This window comes from Monodelphis domestica, chromosome 5 (genome assembly GCF_027887165.1).
Source record: "Monodelphis domestica isolate mMonDom1 chromosome 5, mMonDom1.pri, whole genome shotgun sequence".
Classification (NCBI taxonomy): Eukaryota; Metazoa; Chordata; class Mammalia; order Didelphimorphia; family Didelphidae; genus Monodelphis; species Monodelphis domestica.
Window position 1 is genome coordinate 105,933,067 of NC_077231.1, and position 19,820 is coordinate 105,952,886.

At 34.7% G+C, this 19,820-nt stretch overlaps 1 protein-coding gene and 1 pseudogene across 2 annotated transcripts in view; both read right to left on the reverse strand.

Moving 5' to 3' along the window:
* Positions 1–4,146: 4,146 nt before the first annotated feature.
* NELL2 (neural EGFL like 2) overlaps positions 4,147–19,820 on the reverse strand; it is a 131,776-nt gene continuing 116,102 nt past the window's right edge. For both annotated transcript variants that reach the window (XM_056799013.1, XM_007503882.2), the window contains 3 exons: positions 17,100–17,276; positions 15,914–16,138; positions 4,147–5,800 (listed from right to left, as the gene is read on the reverse strand). In XM_056799013.1, the coding sequence (XP_056654991.1) occupies positions 5,750–5,800; positions 15,914–16,138; positions 17,100–17,276 (453 nt within the window). In that variant the 3' untranslated portion in view covers positions 4,147–5,749. The remainder of the gene's footprint in view (positions 5,801–15,913; positions 16,139–17,099; positions 17,277–19,820) is intronic.
* On the reverse strand, positions 10,334–10,812 carry LOC100023548 (40S ribosomal protein S24-like; annotated as a pseudogene).

The following is a 19,820-nucleotide window of genomic DNA, read 5'->3' on the forward strand; positions in this document are numbered from 1 at the left end:
CGTGCCTGTAACACATCAAATCAACACCATCTTAGAAAGATAAGGTTCTCCAGGGGAATGGTTTCAGGGATCCCATATCCAGAAAGATTTATCCCATTAGAATGGATTCTTTTTGGACATATCTCCAGATGACTTTCTCCAATACTTTCTCCTTTTCTAGGACAATTTCTTTGGCATTGAGGTTGTGCTGCTTTAGAGACTTCATACACCCTGGAGGACTAGCGCAATTTCTCTTCCATTGGCAGGCTTCCTTTCTACTTTAGAAGACTCCTCAGAAATAGCTTAGGGGATCAAGTAGTCATCTTATTGGGAGGTATCTTGCTTTCTAATATGGGCAGGAGGGAAGTGAAACTGTTTCTATATAACTATAGTGGATCCACTTCAAAGAAAGTGGATCTCCTAGTTGACTGGGGGTAATACTGAGTCCCTTGAAGGAAGTTAAAAAGAGTCTGCATTTATTACATCCATAGAAGCTTCTTAGGAGGCAAAGATTTTGTATCATTTTCATAATGCAGCTCTCAGGAAAGGTTTTTGTTTTTGTGAGTGAACCAGGAAATATTGAGTCAATAGTGATATTGAGAAAATCTCACATATCCTAGGGCAATTTGCATGTAAGAGGCTTATCACCTCTAAACCTACTACAAATAAACTCAATTAGTACTATTGACTATGTTAGAATGTTGATGCTGCATCAATAATATACCTGTTGCTGCTCATTAGTCACTGGTCCTCTTCTGATTCATTGACTCATCAGTTTATTGTTTCTACTTTGGATTAGGAAATCCAATTCCAGGACCAGATCATTGTGATCTGAGACTCAGTCCTTCTGAAGAGGGGAGAAAAAACCCTAATATTTCTGACTTTTGTCCTCTATTTTTTTCTTCTTTTTTATAGTGGGAGAGAGGTTGTTATATCCCCCCCCTTCTTTTTCTCTTTAGTACTACCTATTCCAGGAAGATTTCTAATAAAAGCCCTGAAAACATTTAATTTTCAGAAGGTTCCCCAGAACATTCATAAAACCTTGGCACATGGGAATAGCATGTGATGGAACTAGGATTCCTCCTCCTATCCTATTTTCTCAACAACAGAGATTAGATTTCTTTTTAAGACAACAAAGCTATTCCTGGAGCCCAATTAGCTTCTGTCTCCCTTGATACAAGTTCCTGGTCATAGAAAGTCACCCACAAGTTGTTTTAACATTTATTCTAAAAAATAAAGTATTAGTATTAGGTCCACCCCCAATCATCCAGTGGAAGCTTTCTTTCTCTTTGTGATTTTACTGTGGGTACTGAACCTCAAAGCTTGCATAGTGTCCAAGGAATCCAAGGTATTAACTTAGCTAGCAAAGATGTTTTGCCTTAAAAAGAAAAACCTAGAATCCAAGAAACTTGCCTAGTATATCCTGGCAGCATCTGGTCCAAGAAGAGCTGCCCATCAGCAGACATATTTGACACTGTCCAGAAGCCATTGATCAATGATATAATGGATTCTCTAATCCAAACCAGTCAGTGAAATTGCCAAGTGACCGGCTCAAATCAACCTAGCAGGAGATGGTCCCAACAAACCATGGCACTATACTCTCTGAGAGCATAACCCAGCTAAGGTACATGCCCAGTGGAGATTCTATAACCTGTGAAGGGCCAGACCAGCAAAGAAGTGGAGTGATTCATCCACAATGATCCTCCAGAGAGAAAGAATATTGAATCTCTGAAGTTCCAAAGCTAAGATGGGCCTTGCCATATAGGTTCCACACATTTGTCTCTCAGAGTTATATTTTAATTTCATACCCATTCTCCCCCCTATGGAATTTCTGTATATTTGTGGGAGAGTATGCCCCTGATTTACAGAGAAACTGCTTTGTAACTACTATTACATCATAAGTTAGTATGGGAGTATAACCAGAGAATCAATCAATTGATTGATTAATCAATAAATATCTATTGAGTGCCTATGTGCTGGGCACTGTGCTAGCCACTAACATCATTAGAATTCTCTAAATTCTAGAATTTAGATTCTCTAAAAATAGTATCCAATATATCCAACAGTAAACCTCTGTGGAGATCCAACCTGAAAGCTGGTGTGGAATTCGGACAAGGGATCCCTGAAGTAGGTGTTTTATGTGTGTTTTTCACACTTCCATTTCTCAGGGTTAATGATTTGTTTAGACAAAATGTGTGCCACTTAAATGTTATTCAGATGAGTCTATGATCTCATTGATTTGGATATTCTCTCCAATGAAGCACTGCAAACCATCCATATATGTTCATTTTGTGAAACTCTTGTTCATGACGTTCCATAAGTTCATTATAAAGGGTTCACTCCATGTGCTGGTGACCTTCTTTGCTTTTGTCAACACAAGGATAATAATACTGGGGCATTTAGACTGTTGATTTATCTTTCATCACATATCTATCATATTCCATTTTTAAAAAATTATACTTTACTCTGATGACATCTTTTACTGTACTTTCTGGTCACTATCAAGCTGACTATGAGAATCTCTGGGAGACTACAAGAATAACTCCATATTGTTGATTGTTGATTGGGGGGGGATAGGGGCCAACTCCCAGGTGAAGAAACTCTCTCTACCAATGGAGGACAATGCCTCTTCAATTTATGATCTTACAGAATTGCTTAAAGAATTGAGAATGACTTGCAAAGAATAGCCTAGCTTGTATTTTATAGAGGCAACACTTGAACTCAGGTCTTTCTAAAAGTTTCATGGACTTTTCTATGCATTACACTACATTGCCTCTCTTCACTCCCTTTTTAAAGAAAGGAAATTAAGAGAAATATTTATATTTTTATACTGCCGCAAGATTATTTCCAACTAGACTCAGTAAAGTGCTGATAATGTCTTGGTTTTTGGAAAAGGAAGGGAAATTTTTTAAAGGGGAAAACCTCTCATTACTGTATGGTTTTCTGCATTTTCTTCCTAGTACACTAAAATATATATAAGCTTTTTAAACTTTCCCATAAATTCCTGGCATAACTCTTCAACAGCATGTTGACAGTTACTTGCAAATGAGGACATACTTGCTACACAATGCTATTTCTTCTTCAAGAAAATCTTTGGTTATTGCTTATCACATTCTATATGCAAAACAATTTTTCCTTGGTTTTTATTCTTTATAAAGAAGAATTTTGAGAGAAAAATCAATTTGAAAACCTTCATATTTTTAATAGCTCACTAAAGAAAGCACAATGGTTTTTATCTTTTTTCTCTAAAAAGATATAATCTAGGGTGACTGATTATTATATACAGAACTCTAGTTTAAAAAATATTGAATATCTAACCCCTTCCCTACATTTTCTTCTAGAATGATATTTAGAGAATAAAAATCTGCTTCACTATCTTTTTTTAGTTTGATCTATATAAGTAGATATTAACAAATATAATTTGTTTCTGGAAAAGGAAAATTGGAAATTGAAAATTAAAATTAATTTATAAAATCCTCCAAATCTTCCAAAATAACAATTATTAAGAAAAAAACCAAAATTAGCAAATATATTCTTCTGTGGCCTAAATTCCAATATATCATGTAAATAATAAAGGTAAAAAATGTAAATTTAAAAAGAAGACAGAAACAGTTTAAGAGGAACCTACAGAATCTGGACAATAAACTGAATTTAGAGTCAGTAAATAGTACATATATTAAAAGAGTAGAATTATTAAATGCCATAGTCTTTGACTATGATACTTTGTTCCTCTAGCATTAAGAAGGGATATTTTAAATGATGTTATTTAATTTTTCATAGCTTGCATTTGTCATTTTTGATTTCAATGTGTTTTTATATCTCTCTTTTTTAAAATCATTTGGAAAATATATTTCCAATTCCCAACCCTACCTTTCCCAGTTTCCATCTTTGTGGTTTTATGTAGCACCTTTAATAAATTATTAACCTGCTTTTTAATAGTATAATCAGGGTTTGGGATTTGGGCATAGCCCATTCTAAGGTGTCAGGCTCTGGACTCACACAAAATTTGGTCCAATCCTGGGATCCTGAAGCCACTAAATGAATCACCATTGACCTTTGGGTCTACTTTCATCATTGAATAATTTCAGGAAAATTGCCAACATAATGTGTTTCCCCACCATATGGTCAATAAATTTCCCTATAGAAAAAAATACTCAATATACAATGTGAATATCAAGTTAGTGCTTTATTTCTTCCACCTAGAAATGTATAAGACACAAATAACTTAGGATATGAACAGATACAGGAATCATAATATATCCCAAATGGCCTCATTTTACTCTTCCTCCAAAATAAAGACCATCTCTGGGACAGCTGGATTGATAATTTTGCATTCACTTTAGACCTGTACCATATGGCACATTCACAAGGTCTCGCTCTCCTGGCCAGTCAGTCCTGGCTGCCTTTAGTCCTTTGCAGCTACCTTGAGGATAACCCTCGCAAAGATCATTTTGTCTCCTAAGAAGTATTTTGTTGCAAAAACTTAAGTTTAGATGCTTACATCTTAAACTCTTGAATTCCACTAATTGCCACTGCTAGAAAGATCCATTTCTTCCCATTTATAAGCTGCTAAATCATATTAAGGGTTTAAAATTGCAAAAAGAAGCATCCTGGGACTCGAGGGCCATTTCAGGGTTCCAAGTGGTTTTGCTGTATGTTATAGAGAACTACCCTCTTTCCCAGGTTGTTGGAAGTCTAAGGATGAGCCATTCTTTGCAATAGGAGACAAGTCCAATGGAAAGCACTGTGTTGGCCCTTCACTGTGAGTGGAAGGTTTCTCAAAAGTCATGAAGGATTAGTTAGGAGTTGTATCATTCCAGCAAGGCATATATTTCTTATAAAAAAATCAGAGTTTTTCCTTATCATCCTAGATAAAAATAGGCATATACAGTTTTAAAGCTAGAAGAGTCCAAGACACATTCTCTAGGGATTTTAACCGATATGACATAATAAAACTTCTGCCCCCTACTTTCTCACTACCACCATCCCCATCATTTGGTATAGGCCCTCCTTTCAAGGAAGAAATGCCCCAAGTAGATCAGCCTGATAGGAAAACATAAATGAGGGTTGATGCATTTGTGAGAGAAGTATAAATGAAATTGGGAGAACCAGAAGATATAATCACCTTTAAAGGTGAAATATATTCGAAGAGTCACATATACATAAGGTAAGAGATATTTATTTAAATTTTGCACAACAATTTGATCAAGTACTATTAAGTGCATGAAAAATAAATAGAGATGATTTTCCCATCAGAAAACATTAAGCATCCATGCCTATACATATATATATATATTTTAATAACTTGATTTAGGTTTTGTTTTTCTGAGCATGTATTTATACACAAAACATCAAAGTCCTTTATCTTGCTTGTAAAAATATTTTTCCATTCACTGACTAAAAAAGTGACAGTGAAGACCCCAAGCAATATGTGAAGATAATATAAGGTCTAACTTTCTGCATCAAATGAAAAAATTGCTTTCAAATACCAAACTGGTTCAGTGTCTGCTTCCAGTGATTTTGATATCACTATATTCATTCCCATACAGTCAGGTCAGGAACAAAATAGAAATGCATTCTGATTTAATCAATTGGTTTTTCCTTCTAGGGTGTCCCCAAGCTCTATAAATTCTATAATTAAAAGGCTAAAGTAGATCTGCATGTTGGTCACATAGAGCTGGTACAATTTTGGTTTTAACTGAGTTTGGGGGCTTTTTTGTGAAGTAAAAGTCTTTAACCAGAAACCTCTTGTGAGAGACAGATGTTAACTTCATAGTTCTTGAAGGCACTGTAGATCCACTGTACAACAGATATGACCGTTCTGGTAGAAGAGGGGAAAGAATGATGTTAATTTGTTAAAGTCACTAGCAAATTATTTTATTTAAAATGCACAAAATTTCTACATTATTTTAGTCTAAAGTATACTCTAATTTCTATCATAATGACCAAATTGGTGACTCTTTATTGACTTCTTTTACCACCCAGAATGTACCTGGATCTAATCTTTTTAATTTTAAGGCAATGTCTGTTCACTTTGTACTAACAAATTTTAATGTCATAATTAGATAATTAGAATAGAAAAAAAGAAAATTTTTAGAAAATCAAACTACCTATATATCACTCACATGAATGGAAGAAAAACAAAGTGACTTCATTCTGCATTATTATAATCTTAGGAGTTTACTTTTGTTTAAAAATTACATTTAAAACATTCTATTGCAAATATGAATAATATCGAAAAAGATTTTGAACAATGATACATGTATAACCCAGTGGAATTGCTTGTCAGCTACAGGAGGGGGGAAAGGAAAAGGGGAGTGAGAGAACATGAATCATGGAAGCATAGAAAAATATTCTAAATAAATAAATAATTTTTCAAAGGCTTGAATGGGAGGAGAGAGTTAAGGACTTGGAAAAAAAGGGAAATGTGAGATCCATTTTCACCCAGGTCACTTAAAAGCATCACAGAATCCTGCTGAACCTAACTAGAGAGAATAGGACTGAATATTTGAATGGTCTTTAAACAATATTAAAAGATATAAAATTTTTTACTTTGAATTTTATAGGTCTATCACCTTGGTAAATGAAAACTTCTAATAAAGAATTTTATTAGAAATTCTTTTTAAAAATTACATTTAAATGAATATAAGTAATAAATTTACCTAACCATGTTTGGTTAGAGATAGCAAATGATTCTCTGTACTACTTGGGGTTAGAAAGGATTACTATGAAATGGTTCTAATCATACCTCATGATGATTGCTCATTTCTGCTTATAAAATGAAACTTAAGTAGAATATATAGCATGTTTCAATCACAAATTAATAATAACCATAATTATTATTATGACACAATCCCCCAGTAGTGTGGATATTATGTAGATGATAAATAACAGTTATAAAAGTTCTGTAACCATCTGTCAACAGGTATGTGGACATAGGAAGGGAGTCACAGATAAAACTGATATAATCAGGAATGTTAGATCATCTAGGGACTGAATCAAACATGTTTGTCTTTTTTCCAAAAAGTAGTTCTACCACAACAAAAATGTCTTTGGTGAAATCACTTTATTGGCAACTTCTGTTATATGTAACGCAATAAGTTTCTGGGATAGGTAAAGAAGCATCAATATGGTAAAATTAAAACGAAAATTCTTGGCTGAGAGACAAAAGTTTAGGGCATGGACAAATAAAGAAGGTGTTAAATGTAAGATTGCAATCATGTAAAAAAAATCCTAACTGCCTTATCTTAAACCACATTCTCATTCCCAGCTTGTGTAAATAATGAATTGAAGGGGAATAAAACACTGGGGAAAGGGTTAAATTTATATTTTTCTATGTATATAATAGACTTTACTATATGTGCATATATACTGCATATATACTGTATATACAGATAAACACATATATGGAGGGAGAATGAAAGAGGGCGAGGAACAGAAAGAGAGAGGAGAGAGAGAGAGAGAGAGAAAGAGAGAGAGAGAGAGAGAGAGAGAGAGAGAGAGAGAGAGAGAGAGAGAGAGAGAGAGAGAGAGAGAGAGAGAGGGAGAGAGAGAGAAAGAGAAACAGAGGGAGAGGGGAAGAGAGAGAAAGAAACAGAGAGAGAGAGAGAGAGAGAAGCACACGTCATTTTGTTCGATTCTAAAATGTTTTCCATTTTATTGGTGGTTTCAAACCAAATGCACCCATGGTTATGTTTTTAATTGTGTATTTTCCTTCATCTTGTCCTCTTATAATTTTTTCTTTCTTTCCTCTATTTGCAAAGAAGAATGTGGCAAAAGAGGAGTTTGCTTTATGCTTAAAATCTATCATTAAGCGATGTTTCAGTTCTATTGTCCCTTTTCTTTTTCTTTAATCCCATCTTCAATCAAAAGATTAAAAAACTTTTTTTAATTTTTTCTTTCTTTTTAAACCTTTAATGCAATATCATCTGATGTAAGAATTTTTATCTCTTATTACTCTTACCTCATCTATCATATCCTCCATCTTAAAATCTCTTTCCTTCATACTACCACCTATTTTCCTATTGATTTATTTTTTATACAAAAATCTTTGTGTATGTAAGTGTGCACATGTCTGTGTGTGTTTGTGTGTGTGTGTGAGAGAGAGAGAGAGAGAGAGAGGGAGGGCGAGAGAGAGAGAGAGAGAGAGAGAGAGGAAGGGAGGGAGAGAGAGAGAGAGAGAGAGAGAGTTTGTGTGTATGTGTTCAAACCTTCTTTGATTGGTGCAGACGAAAATGAGGTTCATGTAATTAGTCTAACTTTTACCCCTTCCTCCATCTTATGTAAACTAACATGCCCTCCCCTTTCTCCTTATTTCCTCCTAATATATTCCATTTTCTCCCCATTTTTCTCTTCTACTAGGAACATTAAAATAGAATAAAACTATTTCCAAGACCTCTTATTTTAACTTTCTCTAAGACACTAGAAATTATCAGGATTTTGAGAAATAAGTTGTTTCTGTTATTAGAATGTAAACATTTTATTATCCTGTCTCCCCTTCAAATGGATCAAATTTATTTCCTTTCTATTTTTTCTTGACTCATGTTTGCATTTTAAAATTTGTGCTGGTCTTTTCCTAAGGAATATTTGGAAGTCTTCCATTTCATTAAATGTCTATTTTTTCTCCCCTTACTGAATTTCCCAGAAACCTTATTCTTGTTGGTCTGTCTTTATCATCATCATTATTATTGTTGCCTTTTGCAATATCATATCCTAATTTCTTCTCTTCTTCAAAGTGGTAGTTCCTAAATCTTGTATGACCCTGACTGTGATCCCCTGGTACTTGAATTCTTTCACATGAAAAGGTGGCCCTTCTACAAGATCAATTCCATTTACATAATCAAATTATCCTTTTCCTTCTTATCTTCTCTAGTGGATTTTCTATATCATCTTTTCTCTCACTAATATTCAATCATTCTCTGACTCTTAGTTGTTCTACTCCATACAAACATGCCCATGTCTCCCCAATTGCCAAAAAATGTTTTGAGTCATACTTCCCCATTAGCTATCTTTCCATATATCTCCTTCCTTTTGTGGTTAAACTCCTTAAGAAGGTGGTCTACAATCAATTGCAAAAACCAATAGCTTTTTCTCAATCTTTCAGCATTTCTTCTTCTTCTTCTTCTTGATGCTCTGTTCCATATATTGTTTTTTGTGACATTATTCTTTGGTTCTCTTCCTATCTTTCTGGCCACTCCATGTCACTCCAGTTGACTTTGGAAACCCCTTATGGTTCTATACCTTGGGTTCTCTTTTCCTCTCTCGATATTTTTCTGAGTGATCTAATTAGCTCCCATGACTTTAATCATCATCTTTATGCAGATGACTTATAGTTCTACTTTTCCAGTCCTTATCTCTCTCTTGACTTGCAGTCTCATATTTCCAATTGACTATTAGATAACTTGAGCTATGTGTCATAGATAATCTAAATTTAACATTTCCAAAACAAAATTCATTATTTTTCCCCCAAACCCATTCCTCTTTCTAACATCCCTACTGTTATTCATCATCAGAGTCACCCTGGCTAATAAGCTAAGCATCATTCCAGATTCTTCATCCTTTTCCATCTCTCATGTGGAGTCTATTGTTCAATCTTGTCATCTCTACCTTCATGGGAACAACTCTCTCTTCCAACACTGTCATCACCCTGTTGTAGGACTTCATTAGCTCCCAGCCAGACTTTTGTAGTAGACATCTAGTTGGTTTCCATGTCTCAGGTCTCTCCTTACTCTTCTTACTCTCATCCATCCTCCACTTACCTATTAAATTGATTCACCTAAAATGCCTCCATGCTGTTCCTCAGACATCATATTCTATTCTCCAACTGAATACATTTTTCCCTGGCTGTTACCCATACCTGGAACTCTCTCCCTTCCCATTTCTATCTCCCTGCTTCTGTAGCTTTCTTCAAGACTCAACTAAATTCCCCCCACCTCCTACAAAAAGCCTTTCACAGTCCTCCTTAGTTTTGGTGTCTTCCCTCGTAGATCACCCTTTGTTTATCCTGTGTATAACTTGTTTGTGTATAGTGGTTTGCATATTATCTTCTCTAGTATACTGAAGCCTCCTTGAGACTCCCAAGGCTTAGCAAAAAGCCCAGTGCATAGTAGGTGCTTAATACTAATTGATTTAACTTGACTTTGTTGGAGTATTTTTTAATTTGATATGGGAGAATTGGATTTTGACTGATACTCTAGGGAGTTTTCATTTTGGAATTATTTTCAACCAGGGGTATACTCTTTCTAGTAGCACTGTACCCTCTAGTTTGAATAGATCTTGGCAATTTTTATTCATGATTTCTTCAAATGTGGTCATTAAGATTTTTGTTTTCCTTTTTCCTTTTCTATTTTTTTTTAAGTTTTTACAAAGTTTATTTAGACCCCGATGAAAAAATCCATATTATCTTAACGAATAAACACCATCCATAGTGCGTGCCTTTTATTCCTTTTTTTTCCCCAGCACCAACATTTGCCTTTGCAGTACCCCTGACTTTCTTCATTCTGTTTTTTTGTTCCTTTTGCTGCTTTCTTGATGTCTTTTTCTTCTCATACAGGCCATGCCTTGCAAGTCTGTGCTTTGGTTCATTTTTCTTTGCATAGTCAAGGGAATCATAAATCATGCCAAAGCCTGTTGTTTTGCCACCACCAAAATGGGTTCTGAATCCAAAGACGAAAATGACATCTGGAGTTGTTTTGTACATCTTGGCCAGTTTTTCTCTAATTTCAGTCTTTCCAGGATGAAGAACATCCATGACCATCTGTTTACATTGCATAAGTCTGTCATAAACTTCCTGGTTCTGATGGTTACACTGTCATTCATGGTGGCAGCCGGCTCCTTGAGCAGCAGGAGAGGGAAAGGTTTCCTTCTTCATTTTCAAATAATGCAATAATTTCTAGATGATTTCTCCTTGATCCTATTTCTAGGTTAGTTTTTTTTAATAGTATGTATTTAATTTTTTTCTCCTTTAGTTTTTGTTTTAATATCTCTCTTCTTGTGCAGCCATTGCCTTCTATTTGTTCCATTCTAATTTTTAGGGAATTTAATTTTTGTATAAGTTTAGTTGCTATCTATTCTAATCTTTTACTTCTCTTTGCCACTCTTTCCTCTCTACCTGTCAGTTCCTTAAAAATGGCATTCTGTATGTTGTTTCCTTTTTTAGTTATCCTTTTAATTCTTATCCCAGGAGATTCTTTTCCTTCTAGATCTTTACTTGGAATTGTGGTCCATTTTAATATGTTTGTCACTTTGTTTCAGTATTTTCTTCTGTTTACTCATCTTCCTGCTCAGTTTCTGGGTCAGACCTTTGTTTTAGGATCAGCTTCTATTTTTTTCCATATTTGTATGGTTCTTGCAGGTACTAGATATGTTAGTTAAGATTAAGCCCCATCTATACAGGAATGGGGTTTTGCTCAGTCTCAAAGTGGCTCAATTTGATTTTTAGTTTTGCCTTCTTCTCTGTCTCATCCTCCTTACACAATTCTAAACTTGACTTTGATTTGACTCTGTTCCTTGTTATGAGTCTAATAAGTCACAACCAGATGTTGATTATGCTAGTAGTATATTCCTCTACATCCAATCTTGCTTTCTAGGTGCTTCCTTGGTTCTTTCTCATGTTGTTGCTCCTTCTGTGGCTTAGGCATGAACTGTCCAGGGGCTGAGAATGCCTAAATTCTGCCTGGTCTGGATCCAGGTATTGCAATGCCTAGGTATTGGTCAGTTCCTGTGACTTTGGGTACCTTGCCTAGGTCATCTAGTAATTTTGCTATCTGGATTTATGCTTTGTATTGCCTGAATGCAACACCATCTATATTCTGTTTTTACCTATTCTCTATTCCTCTGTTTCTGTCTCCTATTGTATTTGGGGAGGGGGAGGCTGGTTGGCGTCAAGATGTGGCATTACTTGGGTGCTGGTCTATTCCTGTCACCTGTTTTGGTTCAATATGGGCAGCTTGAAAGCTACGTAGGAATAGCTATCTGTTCTGGGCACTGGTATGACCCTATTTCTTGCCCTGAATCTGTTATATTGAACACTTTGCCTTCTACCTACCCTTCCCTATCTCTACTCATATATACTACAGAATTCTTTCTGTGGAGTGTTGAACAAGATAGAAGTAATTATATATGTTTTCCTTTGCTTTTATTTATCATTGTTTTTCTGGTGCATTTTCCAAGCTGACTAAAGTGTTCTGGATTTCTCCTAGGTCCTAACATGGCACCATTTCCCCATAAGTCCCTTAAAATTAAAATTCAAACCATATGGAGAATTTAAATTTGTAGATATTTAAGTTTCATAAAATATACTAGAATAATCCTAATGTTGGAAAAGTGTATGTTGGTAAGTACTTGACAACCAGATTTTTAAAAAATGTTCATAAGAAATACTTTTAAGTTTAAGTGGAGCTATTAACATTCTCCTCATCACCTTCTTAAATCTACAGAACAATAAATAGAGCCCATATTTTTTACTGTTTGTTGATTTCTGAAGTGTAGTGATTATTATGAAAAATTTTAAATTGACTCTTGGAAGCAGATACTAGATTGCTCCAATACACCCCAGTCAATAGGGTACAACATCTATTTGGTTCACTCTCAAAAGTATTGACAAGGCTTGATTTTCACATATATTCACGAGATTATTTTATTATTAAACATATTCCAAATTTCCGGGTGCTAAGGATCAGTGTAGTATTGATGGCTATATAAGTAGTATTTTTCATATTACTCCTCAAATGTCCCCAATACTAGAAATATCAAGAAATATCAAGAGCAGGTAATTAACTTTGGTTATTTGGCTTAGTCAAACATACACATTTGACTAGAATGATAGTACTGAGGGAGACCGTTTCTTTTTTTTTTTTTATAAACCCTTACCTTCCGTCTTGGAGTCAATACTGTGTATTGGCTCCAAGGCAGAAGAGTGGTAAGGGCTAGGCAATGGGGGTCAAGTGACTTGCCCAGGGTCACACAGCTGGGAAGTGTCTGAGGCCAGATTTGAACCTAGAACCTCCTGTCTCTAGGCTTGGCTCTCAATCCACTGAGCCACCCAGCTGCCCCCAGGGTGATGGTTTCTTGGAAGAATAACTTCTTGTCACTTTGAGTTATGAATTCCTTAAAAATCTTTTTAAAAAATCTTCCTGTTGGCTATTTGCCAAACTACTTATACATGTCCTATTTTGATAAGGATAATTTCTGGATACAAATATCTGATTTTTAGCTTTTGTTTTTGCTTTTAAAAAGACTAGTGTGACAGAAGATTTACCCTTACAAATTGCCACTAAACTACATTTTTCAAAAGAAATTCCCGTTTAAGGTTTAGATTTAGGGTTTTTTACAAAGTTCCTTTAACTGCCCCATTCTTAAGTGTTCTTCAGACTGAAAAAAGCATGACTTCTGAGGACAGTCACTAAAAAGGTGAGCATTTTTATCTGTATAGCTCTAGTTCCTTCTGGAGGCATTATATTCATAAAGTTATGGAAATTATAAAGGAAGGATCTGCAAAACCCCTGTGTTGGGTGTTCTTTTGAATAACAAAACTTTAAGGAGCCTTTTAAAAATGGAGAGTTGACTAATTGGAAGATATTCGTCAACAAACATCTTTCCAATCCATAATCCCTGTCATTTCTATCCTTATAACTCAAAATTTAAGTTAAAGAACTCAGAATTCAAGGATTACTTTGTATAGATAACCAGTTGGGTTTTTTTAAGTACACAGGTTTAGGATATTATGGCAAAAATATTTCAAAAAATCCTGCATATAGTACAGAAGAGGGGATAGTAGGTACATTAAAAAGTGTTTTCAGAGAATCAGAGCTTCTGTATCAATGAAAAATATTATTTCCCTCTTAATTATTAAATATGTTCTTCTTAACAGACCAGTTCCCCATGTTTGGAAATACATACTATAAGTTTTCAACATATTGAAACATATTTATTTTTTCAAAATTGTAAAAAATAGATAATTGAATCACATATTAAGAATCTACCAAAACTGAATTCTATTTGGCTATTAACTAGTCATAGAAATACTTTCTTTGCTACCATGATTAAAATATAAAAGTCTACACAATTAAGTATATATATATTAAATATATACTCAAGAAAATACCACGTGTACATTCTTAACTTCTTTTGAAATTTGTTAAGGCATTATGAGAGTGCAGAAAAACCTGTTCTTTACTCTAAAACCATTAATTGATTGTCAAATTAATTACTAAAAATGTTGTGCTGAGATGATAATAAAACTAACTAATGTAGTGAGACTCATTTGCCCAGACTCCTGTAGGTCATGCTTAACTCTCAGTTCCTACATAGTAATGGTCCCACCAAGTTCATGTCCAAAGGTGGCATCACTGCTGGATGAGTCCTTTTCTCAATTATCATACACTAGAGTCTTGAAGGTACCCCTGAAGTTCTCCTGGGGAGCATCAATGCTTCACTGACTGTAAAACCCAGCTTCTACAATGCTGGGACATCAGAATAGCCTCTTGACCTTTTAAAACTCACAAAAGTCATTTAGCTCCAATCTCCTTCACCTAAAATGAAAAAAAAAAAAAAGCAATGGAGCCCTTTCATTGGGCCACATAGTCTTAGAAGGGAGAAGGTTCCAAGGTTTCTCTTCTTGTAGCGTTATCTCTCTCTGGATGGTTTGGACAATGCAGATCACCAGAAGCACTAAAGTTAAAATTGTGGTCAAAATGAATCAGAAAGTCCTTTTTGAATGTTTCCATATACCATTAAGGTGACTCCTCTTCACCACATGGTTAGCCAACAGGAACTAGTTACTGAATGTTTACTTATGGTTTCCAAGAAACTTCCATTACAAATCATCACAATTCTTCCCCAAGTAGACTGCAGCTTCCTCAGATGGAGAAATAAACTCCAGGCCCTTTGAGCATGTTGCAGAACTCCCTTACAAAAGACATTTTGAAACTTAAAGAATTTTTATTTTTATTATCTGTTTAAAATTTCCATAAGACTTTTTATTGACAAACTGCACCCAACAAAATTCCTGTTGCTACAAGCACTTGAAAACTAAGAAAGTAATGGAAATGCTTACTTAGCAAAATGTGCTGAATATAGTACATTTTAAAAATGAATGTTTGTTAAATTTAGTTTATTGAATTACCTAACTGGGAAAGTTACAATATGTTGCTTTATCTCCTTTAAAATCATTTTGTAAAGTACTATTATTTAGATTTGAGATAGATTCCATAGTTACATGTTAAAAGTGTTGACTTTATTTTTATTATAGAAATTATTGTTTTAGTAGACTTTATTCAACTTTCATTATTGATGTGCTCTTTGTTCTTGATAGAAATATAAGTATTAATTTGATACCGAATAAGATAATATAATTCTTTATTATCTTTCAAGAGAAGAGAAAAGAAAACAGATTTTTCTAGTTACAGATGAAATACAGTAAAGAATTCTTTCAACTTTAATTAAACTGATGATATAGTAAGCATATTTGTGTAAAGTTGGCAAAGTACTTTTAATTATTACTTACCAAGATGTCCATTCTTATCCATTTTAATTTTTCAATATCTATTATATTCAGCTGATTTACTCCTCAGATCACATGAAGGAATCAAAACACAAATTTGTAAATTGGTGAATGGTCAAATGGCCAATAACCAGAATGTCTTTTGCTATGAAAAAATACAGGAATTTTTTTGTATATGTGTTTTTGTGTTTTATTTTTAAGAAATGGCATAGCATCAGATCAAACTTGCAAGATTTTGGTAGGTGGTTTCTGTTGTATTGATATTTCTTTTGTTAAAATCTCTCACTTTTGATAGGAAAAACTGATACTGATAAAGATGAATTGTCTTTGCTTAGGATACTCATTGGATAAATTGACTTTGCAATCTACATAGTAAACAAATTAATAAGCCTCCTGAAAACAAATCCCTAGTTTCAATTTAATGTTCCTTACCTTGCATTGGCAGAGGGTGCACTCAGTACCATGCTTAATCCAAGAAGATCCAGTGAAACGAATCACATGCATTTCATCCAGGCAAGTCTTCATAATGTTATTATGTATGGTATCAGCTTGGCAAGGGTCAGTCACACAGAGTGGACAGCACTCATTCTCTGGGACCATGCTGAATTCACACTCTAAGTCTGGACAAGGCAGAGGCCAGCAATCTACTTCCCCTTGCTATTAAGAAAACATAGACATAATCTCAGAGAACGAGCTTGAGAAAAGGAGGAGAAAGAAAACAGAGTGTGGAATATTCAATACATTAATCTGGCTTTTTATAAAATATTCTAGCTCTCAGTGATATCATTCAGGATCATTCAAGGTTCATAGACAAATGTGATTGCAGATGAATTTTTAAAAGCTTCCTTTTTAATGGTCTTCCTTCAAGTAGCACATAAAGAAGAGAAAAGCAAGGCTTTCACCATTGACATTAGACCCTTGCCTGTTGGTATTGAACTGTATGATTGCAGAAGAGGAAAAGCAGGACTAGTAGGGCTTTGACACAGTAGAGCAATATGACTGTTGGGTTTGGGTGTTAAACTTAAGAGTCATGGGGCTTGAGGTAGAATTGTAGTTCTGGCATTTACTACTTCTTTGACCTTGCAAGTCCCTTAATCTCTCTTGGCTTGATTTTCTTTTTCTATTAAAACAAAAGGGCATCGGGATAGATGATCATTACCTGGACTTCCAAGTCTACAACTCTGCCCTGTTATGTAGTTATCTTTTCCAGTGTTTCTTTGGGTTACTTGTTATGTGTTTCCCTAGGGAATTTCATAGGCTGGGATCATGTTTCCTCGCTTCCCAAGGTCTGAGATGCAGAGAACATCTAGACTTTTAGAAGGCATTGATCTGCTTCACAATACCAGCAACAGTGAAACTCTGACAATATTTTCTAGGTTGTCTCCTCTTCCTTAGAATGTCTTGCTTTCAGAGGTTATAAAGCTCTGGCAGTCAAGAAGATGTACATAGTCATATTTATATACACACAAAAATTGAATACTTTCCTTGATATTTACTAGTGATGAGCTTCAGGCTCATCTAAGACTAAAAATTATAGTTTGCAATGAAAAAAGTTCTCAGACTGAGAAAATCAAATGTCAGAAATATATGGTCATCCATTTCACTCAGTCAAACTTACCAAACATCGGCACTGTTGGCAATTCTGCACCCAAGTGTCTCCACTATTGTACAAAATTTCCCCATTTTGATGGAGACATTGACTGGTGACCCGGAGGTCACATTCTGGACAGCAAAAGAGATCAACGGTAGGATTCTCACAGTCACAGACCATTCGACGACACATGACAAATCCATTCTGTCATCATAAGAAACAGTAGTTTTAGAAGGAGTTTTTATGGTTATCACTTTGAAAAATACCATAAAGGAGGCCACTTGAGGGTTAATTTGGCAGTTAAAGTACTCTGCACTAATAAGATTTACAATAAATTGAAGTTCCCTGATTTTGCCTAGATATTTATTGTTACAATTGTTCTATAAAAGTTCTACTTGTGTAGCTTGCATAAAAATTTATCAAACGCAGAGAAACTTCTTTAGTAGTTATAAACTATCTTCTTATTTCCAACTAAATTAAATGTATTCCCTAGAATGTTGGTGATTTCTATTTGAGTACTGAGTAAAGTTTTAGCTTTTGGTAATAATCAGTTTCTTTTATATGGAAGACTTACAAAATATTTAAGCCTGTTTGTTTTTCTGCTGTTGTTCAATTGGTTCAGTCAACTCTGACTCTTGCTGATCCCATTGGGGTTTTCTTGGTAAAGATCCTGGGGCGATTTGCCATTTCCTTCTGTAGCACATTTTATAGGTGAGGATACTGAGGCAAATAGGGTTAAATTACTTGCCAAGAGAAGCATAGCTAGTAAGAGTTTGAGCACAGATTTGAACTCATAGATGTCTTCCTGACTCTATGCCCAGCATTCTATCCACTATGCCTATTTTTCTGTAAACAGATGCAAATTCCTATTACCAATAGATAACATTAAGTGCTTTTTATAGTAAAGCCACTGGTCAGTAGAAAAAAATGTGCAATTTATACCTTCTAAAAATTAAAAAAGTGTAACCAAATATAAGAAATTTAACACAATTATATAAGACAAAGACACTTTCAACTAGATAGATGATTAAAGGATATGGCTCATTAACAATAATTTTAAAAATTAATGAATTCAAAGCACTAAAGATAAAAATATAAATCAAAACATCTCTGAGGTTTCACTTAATCCCTAGCCAGTTTGGCAAAGGTGAGAATTGTTGATGCTGAAAAGGCTTTGGAAAGACATGATCACTAATATACAGTTGTTGGAGGTCCTTTATAAGGTGAGGCATATTAATGTAAAATGGCCAGAAATATGAATTGACCTAACTGTTCTTTTTTCTTTCATTTTCTTTCCCCACCTCTTCCCTTTACTCTTCCCAGAACCAACAAGGAATTTCACTGGGCTGTACAAATGTTGTCACTTGATACCTATTTCCATATTATTCATTTTTTCTATGGAGCGACTTTTTTAAAGCCTAGACTCCAAATCACATACCCATATATGCATGTGATAAGTGATGTCATATGTTTTGATTTTGCATTTGTACTCCCATAGTTCTTTCTCTCATCGTGGTTAGCATTCTTTCTCATAAGCACTTCAGGAGTGTCCTGTATTGTTGCATTGCTACTAGTAGCAAAGTCTGTCAGTTGGATTATTCCACAATGTTTCACTTTCTGTGTATAATGTTCTCCTGGCTCTGCTCATTTCATTCTGCATCAGTTCATTTAGGTTCTCCAAGTTCACATAGAAATCCTCCAGATCATCAATCCTTACAGATACCACAATTTTTTTAGCCATTCCCCAATCAAGGGACAACCGTTCATTTTCCAGTTTTTTACTACCACAAAGAGTGTTTCCTTATTGTACCTTTGGGGTACAAACCTAATGGTGGTATGGCTAGATCAAAGGGTATGTATTCTTTTAAAGCCCTCTGCACATAATTCCACATTGCCTTCCAGAATGGCTGGATTAATTCACAACTCCCCCAGCAATGCATTAGTGTCCCAATTTTGTCACATCCCCTACAACATTTATTATTTTCCTTTGCTGTCATATTGACCAAATTGGTAGGTGTAAGGTGGTACCTCAGAGTTATTTTGATTTGAATTTCTCTAATTATGATATTTAGAACACTTTTTCATGTGCTTATTGATAGTTCTGATTTCTGCAAATGAAAAACTACCTATTCATGTCTCTTGGCCATTTGTCTATTGGGGAATTACTTGATTTTTCATATAATTGACTTAGTTCCTTATAAATTTGAGAAATGAGACTTTTGTCAGAAATTTTTGTTATAAATTTTTCACCAGTTTGTTACTTCCCTTCTAATTTTGGTTGCATTGGTTTTGTTTATATGGAAACTTTTTAATTTAATATTCTCATATTAATTTTACATTTAGTGTTCTTTACCTCTTGCTTGGTCTTAAATTCCTTCCTTTCCCATAGATCTGATGGGTATACTATTCTATGTTCACCTAATTTATTTATGACTTCCCTCTTTATATTTGAGTTATTTACCCATTCTGAGTTGTTATAGGGTGTAAGATGTTGACCTAAGCCTAATTTCTCCCATACTGTTTTCCAGTTCTCCCAGCAGTTTTTGTCAACTAGTGGGTTCTTGTCCCCAAAGCTGAGATCTTTGGATTTATCAAACACTATCTTGCTGAGGTCATTTACTCCAAGTCCATTCCACTGATCCACTCTCCTAACTCTAAGCCAGTACCATATAGTTTTGATGATCACTGCTTTATAGTATAGTTTAAGACCTGGTAGTGCTAGGCCTCTACTCTTCAAATTTTTTTTCA